The 14,070-nt window shown below is 37.1% G+C and overlaps 1 protein-coding gene across 1 annotated transcript in view; it reads right to left on the minus strand.

The window, feature by feature from the left end:
- Nucleotides 1-14,070, minus strand: part of LOC140148551 (uncharacterized) — a 66,034-nt gene that overhangs the window by 41,582 nt on the left and 10,382 nt on the right. The window contains exons 4-18 of the mRNA XM_072170546.1: nucleotides 13,768-13,940; nucleotides 12,853-13,146; nucleotides 11,262-11,502; nucleotides 10,533-10,716; nucleotides 10,086-10,294; nucleotides 9,499-9,622; nucleotides 8,889-9,046; nucleotides 7,788-7,959; nucleotides 7,422-7,557; nucleotides 6,686-6,935; nucleotides 5,544-5,668; nucleotides 4,894-5,097; nucleotides 3,437-3,630; nucleotides 1,247-1,372; nucleotides 319-475 (exon numbers count right to left, since the gene is read on the minus strand). Of these exons, the coding sequence (XP_072026647.1) occupies nucleotides 319-475; nucleotides 1,247-1,372; nucleotides 3,437-3,630; nucleotides 4,894-5,097; nucleotides 5,544-5,668; nucleotides 6,686-6,935; nucleotides 7,422-7,557; nucleotides 7,788-7,959; nucleotides 8,889-9,046; nucleotides 9,499-9,622; nucleotides 10,086-10,294; nucleotides 10,533-10,716; nucleotides 11,262-11,502; nucleotides 12,853-13,146; nucleotides 13,768-13,940 (2,747 nt within the window). The remainder of the gene's footprint in view (nucleotides 1-318; nucleotides 476-1,246; nucleotides 1,373-3,436; nucleotides 3,631-4,893; nucleotides 5,098-5,543; nucleotides 5,669-6,685; nucleotides 6,936-7,421; nucleotides 7,558-7,787; nucleotides 7,960-8,888; nucleotides 9,047-9,498; nucleotides 9,623-10,085; nucleotides 10,295-10,532; nucleotides 10,717-11,261; nucleotides 11,503-12,852; nucleotides 13,147-13,767; nucleotides 13,941-14,070) is intronic.

Below are 14,070 nucleotides of genomic sequence, written 5' to 3' on the forward strand. Positions count from 1 at the left end.
CAATAAGTAACACATATAAGTTTAAGGATTAGGGTTAAGGTTAGCATTAGCATATGGATTGGGGTCAGAAATGAGTGATTTTGATGTTAAGATTAGGGTTAGAATTTAGGTCAAGATTAGGATTGAATGACATCCACTATTCTAAAGTTGCTTCAGATCACACATTTTGTAAGTTTCCTTCTTTTTGTTTGTTCCATGTGATAATCAAATAAAAAAATGCATTGAAATATGTTATAGATTCTGACCTAAACATGATAATTACCTCATTTGCATGCTAAATTTGACAATTACATATACAAGTGATTTACAGCCTCTTACCTTCTTTTCGTAACCTCCTTTCTTCTCTTTTGAGTGCCAGGAGTCTTTTCTGTCTTTCCTGTTCACTCAGTAGAGCCCATTCTGAATCTCCAAGCTGCTTCTTCAGTGATTCCATCAGCAATTTATCTCGCAATGTGTCATACTTTTTCTCCAAAGCCTGAAAATCAATCCATTTATTTTATCATGAATGAATTACTTATTATAATTTAGCATGAAATTTGATTTGGTGCTAACATATTAGCAGTAAGGTATTGGGCTATTAAAGTCCACATACCCCCATGGAAGATTTTGGAAATATCTTTCACAGGGGGATATGAATTTGAATTTAAATAGAATTAGCACATTAAAACCAAATCTATTTGACACTCACCCTCCCTCTGTGGAGGATTCAGGTTGAATCTTTCTCAGAGAGTATTTCCAAAATCTTCCACAGGGTGGTGTGAATTTCAAAAATACAACAGCCCATTCTGCTTGATGCATCAATGATTTCATTCTGAAAGGCTTCCAAGTCCTCTCAGCCCTCAAACTCAAAATTGTGTTCAAAGTCTATCAGCAATATTCTTGCAAGGAGGATTGGCATAGCTATAGAATACCCATCTCACCTCCCAACACACAGGGTTAGGGTTAGGGTTAGGCACCCTGAGCAGGGTATTCTATAGTTATTCCGGAGGATCACCAGAGGAAGTGTAGTGGCTACATTGGCGCATTACTGAGAGAGTCTTCTGCACAATGGATGAAAAGTTTTAAATTGCGCACAATTTTTGAACCTGTACAATATAACTTATAATAAGTAGTGTATGCCATACATCAACAGCTTATGACACTGATACAGAAATGTGTGAAGTAAGTAGAGTAGACTGTATTATTCTACTAATAATGGTCACAACTGGCAGCACACTAAGATACATAAAATATATGACTGACTCACCTTGAGTAACTCTTCCTCACCGCCAACTCCTTCATACAATGTAAACACTATCAGTATATTCCTGCCTTTCTCTTTTTGTCGTTCCCAAATCTGTTGTCTACGTAGTGTTGACAGTTGCTCTTCGTTCTATAACATGAGGAAAACATTAACAAATAACACATTAATTTTCTAAAATTGTTGGCACAATTAGTCAACACAAAACCATTATTATTTTTTACAGTGCACTTTTATGTTATCAAATGTTGAAAATGTGACTGGACGCGGCGAATCAGCCGTAACGTCGGCCCCGGTCAATTTTGTTTTATTTCGTGTTTAGAAAATATATACCATAAGCTTTAAAATGGTATATCATTTGACTTCAAACGATATCCAAAAGCGGGGTTATGATTTGTTAAACTCTGTTCCTTCGACAAAATTGTATTTTTTATCGGTTCTATATGTGTCTCTTTTTCTACATTTCTGGTAATAAATATCCAACAGTCATAATTGGCGGTCATTTCAAATCATCCCCAAGTCAACGAGGTTCAGAAATATCCTCTCATTGTTCATTGTTGATTATACATACCTGGACAAAATACAATGCTTTGTTATCTACCTCTTGAACAGGATTTAGCCAAAGCAAACAAAGACAAGAACTACTCTATAGAAATAGGTAGAAGCTTATTATCCTCTTCAGCAGTAGTATTATTGATTGATTTAAACATCGTTTGATAAGATACTTGTCGCAACAAATTAATACACCTATGAATACGACCTTCACCTACATTTTACACTTTAACTCAGAATACAATTTGCCGAGTTTACGGCTGATTCACCGCATCCACTCACAAATGACTACATCTTTGCTAATCTTCGTGGCTAAGACTCACTTAACCCTACTGTACACTTTCATTTCCCCTCTGCTTGTTTAAATTAGCGCATAATTTTTACCATTGCACATTCACAATACGTCTGTAATTGTGCTTTTTACCGATTACCGATTATGTTGCTAAGTGATCGGCCATTCATACATACACGCTATGTAACAGCGCGCGTGATTGGTCGAGAGCCGGGCATAAACAGCGTTTATGCCCGGTGTCCCGGATGTTAGATCGCCGGGTAGGAAAAGTGCAGGAAAATCGTGCATTTTAGTAACTTTTTGTTATTATTTTGATGAAATAAGAATCAAAAAATGTTCTGGTATGTATGAACGGGGCAAGCGGCCCCTCGGGCATAAACAACCGTTTAGTCATGAAAATATATGAATGAACCCCTAAATTCAGAACCAGAACCAGATCAGTACAATTATGTGCATGACTACCGAATTCGGAGGCATGCATGCTACTGTGTTGGTTACTTCGGCCTTTCGGTAGACTGGTTTAGTATTGTTCTTGTGTCGATACGAACACATTAATTCATACTGGCGTCAGCGAAGACCATTTGTGCCCATAATTCAATCTCATTTATTTATTTATTTTTCACATTTCTGTTCAAATAATTATATTTAATACTGCTTTTGTATCTTTTTCTTCAAAACACCCCTACCCTCCCAATGGTACAGCCCTAATTTCAATTCATGGCAAAACGTCAAGGCCACATGGGCGTGCTGGTTTCCGGGGTCTTTTGAGCTGTAAGCCATTCTCAATTAAATTGGAGCGATCGCCACACACAGTACTATGACAGGAGTGCCGAAGTTGGTTGGGGTTTCCCTAGGTCCGGGCCCAAGGTCATGTCAGCAAACCAGCGCCCGAAACAGCAACAAACCAACACAAGCGTGAGAACTGCTCGCGCATTGTGATAAGCATGTAATTCACCCCGGAATTCACCTTTGTTTTTGTTAAATAACTTAAATTTTATGGACCAGGAGTAAGGAATTATATCCATCTGTACAACGCAAGTTGATTTGTGAGCTTGAAAGCTTAAAAAGCAGGCTGGTGCAGCTGCTGGTGTGATCGGTAGCAATAATCGGTAATGTTTACTTTTTTACCGGTCCCGATTCAGAACCAGTTAGGCAAATATCGGCACCGATTCAGAACTGCCGATCATGATCGGTGCATCTCTAGTACTTTTACATACTAAAATTAAGTTAGCAGTTCAAAATCTAGATCTCCTCCATTTCTGAAGCTAAAAGTTTGAATTCAAAAAGAAACATATGAAATCCTCATGAAAATGTAAGAAAACAAGCAATTTTAGCTCAGTCCTCTATCTTACCATGTTAGCTAGACTCATCAAGACAACTTCAATCTCTTTGTCTTGTTCTTGTTGTAGATCAGCTAACAACGCAGTCAACACCTCATCATCACTGATATCTCGCCCTTCAAATCTTTCTTCCAGCATCAGTTTTCTTAAGACACTCTTGATAGCACCGGATTCTTCCAGTATGTCTCTGTTGGTTTCTTGTGCATCTGTAAATTAATGGAAAGAAATATAGGATTAATAAAGTTGAAAATTGTGAGATATGTCAAGCATGTCATAGTGGATAGTAGTAAGTGTGGGGTATTTCATTTGAGCATAGTCCCTCCCTCCTCAATTCCCACAATATTGATTAAAAAAATGCACAAACAAATAAAGAATAATAATAATATTATAATAATTTATTCTTATATAGCGCATTACATCAAAGACCACAAGGCGCTTTACAATTAAAAACATAAGTACGTAAATAACAAAATGCCCATTGAATTATATGAATATATACATCATTAAGAAATAATAAAATAGGCACATGATGAACATTGCACAAAAGGGATTGCACGGAAAAAATACATGCAAAAGCAGCAAAGAAACAACTAAGTGAAATGTTCAAAGTGAGGACATAAGCAATAAAGCAAAATAAGTTTAACAAATCATATCAAGCATGAAAACATTGGCGAAAAAGATGTGTCTTTAATCTTGACTTGAACATTGACAGAGATGTAGCTTGACGGACATCTGTGGGCAGGTGATTCCACAGAGTTGCTGCAGTGACTACAAAGGATCTATCACCGTAGAACTAAACATCTCTAAATTAAAATCAAAATCCTTGATCCATTTGTATCATTTGAGTGCTCTCTCCCTTGGAGGGGATATTTAACAAATGAGACCTGTTCCAACAAAATACGAGGAAAGTTGCAAATCTTTATACTTGAGTTAATGTCAGATTGATAATCTGTGGATCATATGCTTTAAAATGATATATAACTCGCCAGGATTGTTCCCTCACTTGGTGTTCAAAAGTCAAGAATTCAAAGAAGAATTCTTTTGAAAGTAAATTAAATTAAACTTCAACACTACTTGTTTATTTTCGCTTACCGGGAGCGCTTTCGAGGAACTTCCTCATCGTCAGCCGATGTTGATGGCTCTGATGTATTGCTTGGAACCGGCTCGAGACCAACCTGATCATGCGACATCGGGTGACGACGAGGACGTCACAGAAGTCGGAAAGCGAAAATAAACAAGTAGTGTTGAAGTTTAATTTAATTTACTTTCATTTTATTACCACTACGTATGAATCTGCAATTCTATATAAGAATTCTTTTGTTTTCTTGCATTTTCTTCCCTGGCGACTTTCCGTTCATTTTGTGAGAACAGGTTTCAAATGGTCCTGCATATCAAAGGCATCTCAAAACTAAGAGTTGGGAGTTGACTTTATTCTGCTATTGTAGCAGAACTGATGCTTCATTCCTTACCTCTCTTATCCAGATTAAGACTCTCTGCACTGCCCTTCAAATCCTGTAATCTTCGTTGTCTTGCCTCATGTGTCATTTCTTTAGCAGCTTCTCTTAAATCATCACTTCCTTCATCCATAAGAATCACCAGCTGTAACTCACGCTCTGCTGCATGCTTGCGTTCAAGTTCTTTCAACACAGAATCCTTCCAACCAATAAGATCACCTGTCAATTTAAAAATAAATGATAGGCTTAATTTGTTTCCTTAATTTGACTAAGTCGTGAATTGGTTCGCCTCAAGTAGTGAAGGAGGTGCATTATTCTCTGGTCACAGTATCGAATCGCATGCGCAAAGTTAATTGTACAGAGCATACAAGCATGCATACAAGGGCAGTTTGTTGGCATGCTTGCAGCAAAACCGCAAAAAAGCCTTGATGTCACTACCAAACTTGAGGTGAACCAAAAGAATACTACATTTTGTGCTGTTTCCAAATATTTACTTCATGTCAGCTACTGGGTCAGTACTAATGTTCGTGTAGTTTTCACTGCATACATTCAGACTTATTTCTGGGTAATTGGAACATGTTCAACCATTAAAACAGAGTCCAGATCAGATCAGATCCTGGACGCCAGTATCATTTTAAAGAATAATGAATTCATTTTGTAGTTACCTGTTTCAGGTAGAGCCTGTTCTTCTGGTTCTACGGGTTCTTCTAATCCTTCTGCTTTACGTCTTTTACGATTAGCTATACGCTCTCTGGCTAATCGCATCTGTCTTTCACGGTCTGCACGCAATCTGAAGTGACAAATTGTTCAATACAAATACATCAGGAAAAGAGATTAGTTGTGATGGTTTTGATAGTTTAGTTTCATTGTTCAAATTATGAATTGGTAGTCCTTGAAAGCTAGCAATTGTGGTTTGCCCAAAATTGCCCAACCAAATTTGACCCTTATAAAACAGTAACCAGGCTTCAGCAGTCTACTAGGGATTTAGTGAGTTCAAATGTGTTAAGCTGAATTAATACTCAATCGCTTTTGCAGTAAAGCGATTCTCACACATGCTCAGTGTTTACTTACATTTCCAGAGCGTCAAGGCGATCAATCGATTCAAATCGCTGAGGCAAAAACTACATCGCTTTTGCAAGTAGAAGAAATCTCAACTTCCCAGCGATATTGCTCGACACATGAATGCGCCAACCAATCATATACAACCATCTGGAACTATTATTTTGCTAATTAATTTACCTTTCTCGATTATTAACTTTTGGTGATGAATTAATTCAAAGCAATAATTATTGACAGCAACTGATGTTTTAAAATGTATTTTGTGGCATTTAGAATATTTTAATTGTCGTCTGCAATCGCTATTGCCGTGATAAGTATAAATGCAAAAGCAACAAGCGATGCATCGCAAAATTCGGCAATTGCCCATCACTTTCCAAAAGCGTTTAATCACAATCGCTCGGTTATCTAGTGTAAATTCAGCTTAATTATGACCTTCTATTTGTAATTTGAGTTACTGCCAAGTTGAATAACTGTTACAACAGCTTAATAGTAGAATTTTCTTATTTCTAGTCCAATAAACAGTACTCACTGTGGATGTTTCGATGTCTACCAGACATCTTTTTCTACACAATTACAACAGCTACAAATGTGACTTATCATCTGTCAAAAGCATTTATCCCTGGAGAAAACGCCCTGTCCAAAATGGCAGGTGGCTAGCTGAGATACAAGACTTTACGTAAACCGTAGAAGAGATGTCTGATTTCTATCTTTACCTACTTATAAGCAATATTATAACAAAGATACTTACCTTTCTTCCAGACTTAGTCTGTTCCTTTCAGCCAGTCCCATCAACAAGGCTGCTTCATCAAATTTATTCTCCCTTTCTGCTCGTCTTCTTTCTAAGCGGAGTCTCAGCAGCAGTTCTTGTCGTTCTCTCTCACTCAACTCCCTATCCCGTTGCTTCTGTAACATAGCCATAATGGCTTCCAGTTCATCATCAAAGCGATATTGAAGATCTTTCAAGATGTTACTGCCGGGCTTGGTTTCTGCTGTTACTTCTATATAAAAAGAATTGACACATAAGGATTTTGTTAAAAAATTAATCTTGGTTGAGCACTAATTTATACCTCTGGGTTTGTAGAGGTAGAGATAAGTTGATATCTAATCCTACAATAATTGTGTAAGATGACTTACTTATTATGTACAAGTATAATGCATACATGTTAAAAAGTCATATTCTTGTGGACATCATATGACTGTTTATACATAACAATATTATTTTGAAATAAAGGTTAGTCCTAAATCCTGACTTGAATTTGATTAAAAAATTTAAATTTAGGAAATAGCTTGTGGTCCAGCAAAAAGGCTTCTGGTTCTTTAAAACCATACAACCAAAAGCTTCTTTTTCTGCATAAAAACTGAGGGCTACCGATGAATAAATAATGGGGAGTACATCATTTATCACCTTATTTGTACTTCCAAGTTCACCAACTTCACATATATATTTCCTGGAATATTATTAGAAGTCGGTTTATGATACTCACCTGAGTCACTCTCTGATTCTGATCCAGAATCTAATCCCTGTGCTTTTCTTCTTTCTCTACGCAACAGTCTTTCTTCTATGTATTTCTCATACTCTTCTCTACTTTTACCCATTATGGCTTCCAATTTTTTCTGATCCTGAAAAGATAAAGTGAATTACATTCTCATACCCTGCCAAACAATAACCATTGTAAGCAAAATTGTGTGATTCAATGCAGTATCATTTCTTCATTCAACAAGCAAGCTAACTCAGAATCATCCGACATCATTGCAGCAGACTGCTTTTCACATTTAAAAAACCAGTCAAAATTTTTATTTTGTTTCACAAACTAAAATAAGTGTAAGTGATTTTACATTTATCACAATACCTTGAAAGCCTGTCCCAGAATACGTCCCAGCTGGTCTAGTCTCCCCTCCTGTCTGCACCGTCTCTCTAGTAGTTTCTTCTGCATCAATCTTCTTTGCCTCTCCTCTTCACTCAGGTCTGACCATTCTTTCATTCCACATTCACTAATCAATGCCTCCATAAGAAGTTTATCCCTGTGTTCAAAATTAACAAGAATTATAGTAATCCTTGCTTTTAAAGACTAAAACTGTAGTTTACTGTAACTGTGACTTAGACCTACTAGATAGATGTTTAAACCATGATCACACAGTCAAATACAGCTAAATTTTATTCCTTTCCATTGTGTGAGCTTGACACAAGCATTAATCATGCTATAGTCCATTTGGCTTCTTTGAGGCAGTGACATCAGTACTTTGTGTGTGTACAGATGCACCACCTTTAATGGTGCATGTAAACACACCAGTTATTTTGAGTCGACCCATACAATTTAATACTGCACTGACGACACTGCTATGAGGAAGCCAAATAGACTACATTGTATAATGTGTCATTGTGAAATGATTCAGACCCCATTACACACAATGTAATCAAGGACCAATCAGATTACAGAATTATTTAAATTCAACCTGTAAGCAGTATATAACTCAAACTCAACCATTTTATCACCTTGCCCATTGACTCATGTTGGACCAGCTGCTTAAGTTCCCAACTGACCTGAAATTTTTTAACATATTTGACAAATGCAGGATATTGTTTTTCCTAAACAAGGCCACCAGGAGAAATTTGTGATTAGGATGTTCAAATTTACAACTATAGTTGCTGACAGAGATAAACTCAGAATGTTGCGACTGACGCCATTCACGTCAATAATTAAGACGAGTGACATCACACGCAACATTCCAGGTTCATCTCCTGGTGACTACAGATACTTGGGCAAGTGATAGGTACAAAATGTACATATTAATTGTGTTAAAACTTGCACACATGATCACAACACTCAACTACTAACAATCAAGTGCTAAATTTAAACCCTAAAACAGTACTTTATCAGTCAGATGTTTAAGCTATTAGTTCAAGACAATTGAAAGTTAAATTATCATGATCAGAGCCGAGTAACACCCACCTGAGACACTCATATTTTAATTCCAATGCCTGCACAATCTCATGTTCTTCTTTGGATAGTTGAAACATTGCCAGGCATACTTTGGTGATATTATCCAGCCACTCCTCTGTCCTGGCTCGATGTTCACGTCTCCATATATCAGCTAAATCAGCAGCAATCTTAAAAGAAAATAGAAGTAATTATGTTTTAAAACAAACAATAAAGGCTATTGTTTTGACCAAAAAAACAAAACAATGTTGCCTTTATAATGGTTACCTTCTTATATGTATATCATTAACTGTAAGGTACAACTTGTGATCTAGCTCATTACTAACAACTAAAGTATAGTTTCAGCTTCATTGTCACCACTCAATATTTGTTTCTGTATTGTTTTTGCCCCACTTACATTGTATACCATGATCAATTAAGTAATACGTGGATCTCATACCATTGCGAATTAATGTTATCAAACTTTAACATGGGCGTAGTTACATGCAACATGAAAGTAGCATGTCACTCTCGTGTTGGTGAACACATACCCCTCCCCATGCAGGGTTGATGTGCAGATGAACTAAAATACTATATAATTTCCAACTCTTTATACATACTAATCAAATGATAAGTCTCATACCTTATACTGCATCTCCATAAGTATAGACTCCACTTCTTGAGCTTGTTTCTGTTGTACATCAGCTAAGACACATGCAGCTATCTGAGTGTCATCAAGGTTATGTCCTCCTTTAATCTCTTGTCGCCTATCACAGACATATATAATTATGGTGTTGTTTACAATATGACTTGCAAATTCCTGATAAATTTCCACACAATTTAAGATATATCACTTTTGCTAGTACACAATGCCTGCAATTATATTATTGCTACCTTTTTAAATGTATAGCTGTTGTATTGAAGGAACATTTACTTTTACAAAGTTTCTTTCATAACGATCTAGAGAATACAAAGAACCTTGTAAATATGTACCAATTCCTATCAATGCTTATTAAACATTGTGGGTCCTTCTCAAACCTTTTAAAATGATTGATGATCTTTGTTAACAAGGCTATGATTAGTTTTTCAATAAATTCTGAACAGGTAGGGAATCCCAAGGGTTCCCGGGCTATGGCCCAAAAAGCATAACAGGTTTCAACACTTCTGTACCCCAAAATATCACTACTTTGCAACATCAATTTATCAAATCCTTTGATTATTTTAATGTACCTGTCCTCATGGTATATTCCCACAGCTTCCAGTAGCATCTTGATGAAAACATTCCTTTTTGAAGACCTGTATTCCACAGAGCTTTGACGCCAGTTAGCACATTGACTGCGTAGTTCTCTAAGTCTTTCATCACGAGCATCTGACGTTTTGCAACGGGCATTAGCACGCCAACTTCCACTCTCTTTCCCTTGTAGCAAGTAGATAAGAACCTGAAATCAATTTAAAGGATTTTTATTTGAAAGGAAAAAGGACAGGTTATTTCAAACAAATGAACAAATAATGTACAATCTTATAATATGAAATTGGTTCATTTTTTTCAAACCTGATTTTTAAAATGTCTTTAAGATACTGTGTACAGATACTTTTTGCGTGCAGTATATTTAGCAGCTTTCAAAATGCCTTCATCAAACCAAATATTAAAAAATTAACACAACACATAAACCGCACCTGTCTTTCATAGCAGTGCTTCTTGAGCACCTGTCTAATAATTTCCACCTGCCAGTCCACAACACCTGTTGATTTCCTAATTGGTATGTGATCTTTCTCCTCATCTTTACTTGGTTTCTTGCCTTTCTGATGATAAAGTCTCTCCAAAGCTACAAGTTCATGTAAGTCACGATCACTGTCAAACCTGAATGGGGAAAGTAAAATATTTATTTGTACAGAATTTTATGTATGTAAACACACAAAATATAGATAGAAATTTTCTGTTTTATGGTGTGTATACACATGCAATAAAGTATATTACAACATTTAACCCTGACAACCCATATTTCACTTGTATTTTAAATACTCTGTGCCAAAGTTGTGCGCTTACTAGACATAGACGTACTGACCTGGGGAGTAGAGGTGTAAGTTACCCCCGGCACAAAATTGACCAACAATTGTAATGTGCATCTCCTTTTGGCACAGTTTTAGGCCACACTTGTCCTAATTTGGACCCATTTTGGCGTTACAATTTCAAATTTTCACATTTTCGCACACTCCATGCACGCTTTTGTCCAGGTTAGATCATTATAGTTGCGGATCAGCGGAACAATTCAAAAACATTGCCCCCCGGCTTGGTGGCCCTGATACACCCCTGCACTTAAACATATGTTTAAAACAATAGCAGTGATACATTTCACTACTTGGCAAAATAAGATGGTTGTGGTTGTGTTAGTTCATATTGATTACCTTTCACTTTTGAATTCTTGAGGCCTTTCAGCAAGTCCTGTAGCCATAGCACAATATTCAAACTGCAACTTTTCAATATTGACAGTGATCTGCTGTGATGCTATTAGCACATACTCTGTGATCATTTCTATTGATGTCAATGCTTTAGCATCAGCTCCTTTGAGTGCTGCCAAAAGGAATTCTCTTTCTGCCATGTGTCTCTTGTGAAGGTCTACCAAAAGCTCACCTGTTGTAGAGGTACCTGTGGAAAGATGTCATGTGAAAGGTCATTGGGTGATGCTAAATGTATAGGATAGACTAATTCCAATCAGCCGCAGCCGTCTACACTTCGCATGTACTTTTTTTATGCTTCTTAGTGATGACTGATTATCTTACATTCTTAGTCAGTGGGAGTAGTCTAGTTCGTAGACACATTTCTGATTGGACAATCGCATGATTTGGTGCCGTCTATCAGGCCGTAGAGCGACCCCACGTCATCATGCGTCTTGATAATCGTAACACGCGTGTAGAGGTCTTGGCGTATGTATCGCGCTGGATGCGTGAGACTAGTGCGGAATACTGGCGTGCACGCGCTAGCAATACGCGCAACAGAATACGTGAAGTTGTAAACAAGTTTCGTTCATTTTATAATGAGGGAGTTTTTATGACGGTAACTTAGTTTTTGCTTTAAAAATTGTTTACAGTTATTAAAATAATATTTAACTGACTAAGAATGAGAATAAGCGATAGGAATTTTTATTTTGCCTATCCTCTACCTATGATAGGCGACAGGCAGGTCCAATATTTTTATCGTAGTGGATACGGCTGCGCCGGCATCCACTACTCAAAATATTGGACCTGCCTGTCGCTCTATCACATGTAGAGGATAGGCAAAATAAAAATTCCTATCGTTATTCTCTAAGTCCATATCGTGACGGACTTCTGAAACATATTCTTTGGTTGTGTGCCGTAGTGCGACTGACTAGCGGTGCCCGTGTACCGTATAGCTGTACCACGCCTCTGTGACAAGATCGCGCTCAGAAGTTCTAAAAACAACAAACTCGGTCAAAAGGTCAATTTGGACACAACTGCGCATGCTCTATGCCACAGGAATCCTGTTGCAAAATCCATCACTTTTTTTCCACATGGTTTTCTCAGTCATCAATCCAGACGGTTGGCGACTGAGGGCAGCAGTCTATGTATAGTATTTCATCAAACCAGAGGTGCATACCCTAAACACTGACACCATCCCTTTACCACAAGAACCTGACCACATCAGTGGCGTAGCCAAGGGGGGAGCAGCTGCCCCCCCCTGTGGGATGGTGACCGCTCTGACATTTAAGACTTTTTTGTGTTTCTGACCAAATTTACATTATATTTTGCCATTTTAACCTCAAAAGTGCCAATTTTTGTGCGCTTCGCTCGAATTTATTCACTTTCAGTACCATATTTCACCAGTTTAGCTTCAATATGGCAAAATTTTTCCCATGGACTGCATTTGTAACAAAAGGTGCCCCCAGTGAATTTGTCTTGCCCCCCCCCCCCTCTGAAAAAGTGCTGGCTATGCCACTGGACCACATTACAATGAAAAGTCTTCTTCATTCTTTCTTACCTTGCACCTTTTGACCATACTCTTTGGCAAAGATTTCAAATATCTCATCTTCACTTTTACCATCAGCTTGTAACATTGTTGCTCTACTTTGCATATCCTCTTGGTTATCAAGATGCTGGAATCTGATGAATCCCATCATTGAGACCAAGCGACTCTCATACTGCTGATATGATATAGTCATTTGGGGGATTTGATCTAGTAGGTCTTGTTTGCGGAACTGTTGTTCTTTCATCTGTACTCGTAGCACCTGTTCTTCTTGTTCGCTTTCACTTAGCGATGACCAGATTGGTTCACCTGAAATTGATCAAAATAGAGAAAAACACTTGCTTTAGCAGTATTTTTACACTTCTTGCAATTCAGCGAATTGATTCTTAGCCTTTGCTTCTAATCTAAGTCGCTTCTTGCTTATTTGCATTTCAATTAAACCCATGAATGTCTCAGTTTGAGCAATACAGGTCTCTTTAGTCATTGAATTACTGACCTATTTGCTAGTATTAGTTTCAAAAGTCATGGGAGTTTAGAATGGGCATTTTACTGATTTTGTTTAATCCTGTTTAGGCAACTTGTACTGGGTTTTCATGATCCTTTGTAGGCAAGTTTATAGAGGTCAGTGTAAATAACCCAAAACCTGAAGAAATTGAAACTAAATCTTATCAAATGCCAGTGTGCATGGTCCATGCCATTGCACATAATACAAAACTAAATCATGTATAGTAGCAGTGAGCACCAGCACTGTCATTTCTGCAGTGATGTCATAGTTTCAATTCTTGTACATACTTTTCTACAAAGCATTTCAGAGAATATGAAAACAGTCTATCCTTTTTGAACACATTTAACCTACAATCCTCGGTATAACACAAAGTATCATTATACACAATACTTCACAATAACCCAATGGTAAATTACTGAACTTACCAATATGTGTTTTGACAGCTTCCCATAGTAGTTTTTCTCTTAGTATATCATATTTTTCATCCAGAGCCTCTAGAAGATCCTGCACAGTAACTCGATTTCGACACATGCGTTCAACGTCATCTAAGTCTAAACCATCATCAAATATTAATGTTTCAACACCAAGATTAACCCATCTAAAGAATAAAAAGAAACACAATGAATGCATTACTTTATCATAATGATCAAAATATATGCATATTCAAATTATAATGGTGTATCACAATGCACTATGGTTTTTTTCTAGCTTTATGGCTATGGTAAGGT

This window comes from Amphiura filiformis, chromosome 3 (assembly GCF_039555335.1).
Source record: "Amphiura filiformis chromosome 3, Afil_fr2py, whole genome shotgun sequence".
NCBI lineage: Eukaryota > Metazoa > Echinodermata > Ophiuroidea > Amphilepidida > Amphiuridae > Amphiura > Amphiura filiformis.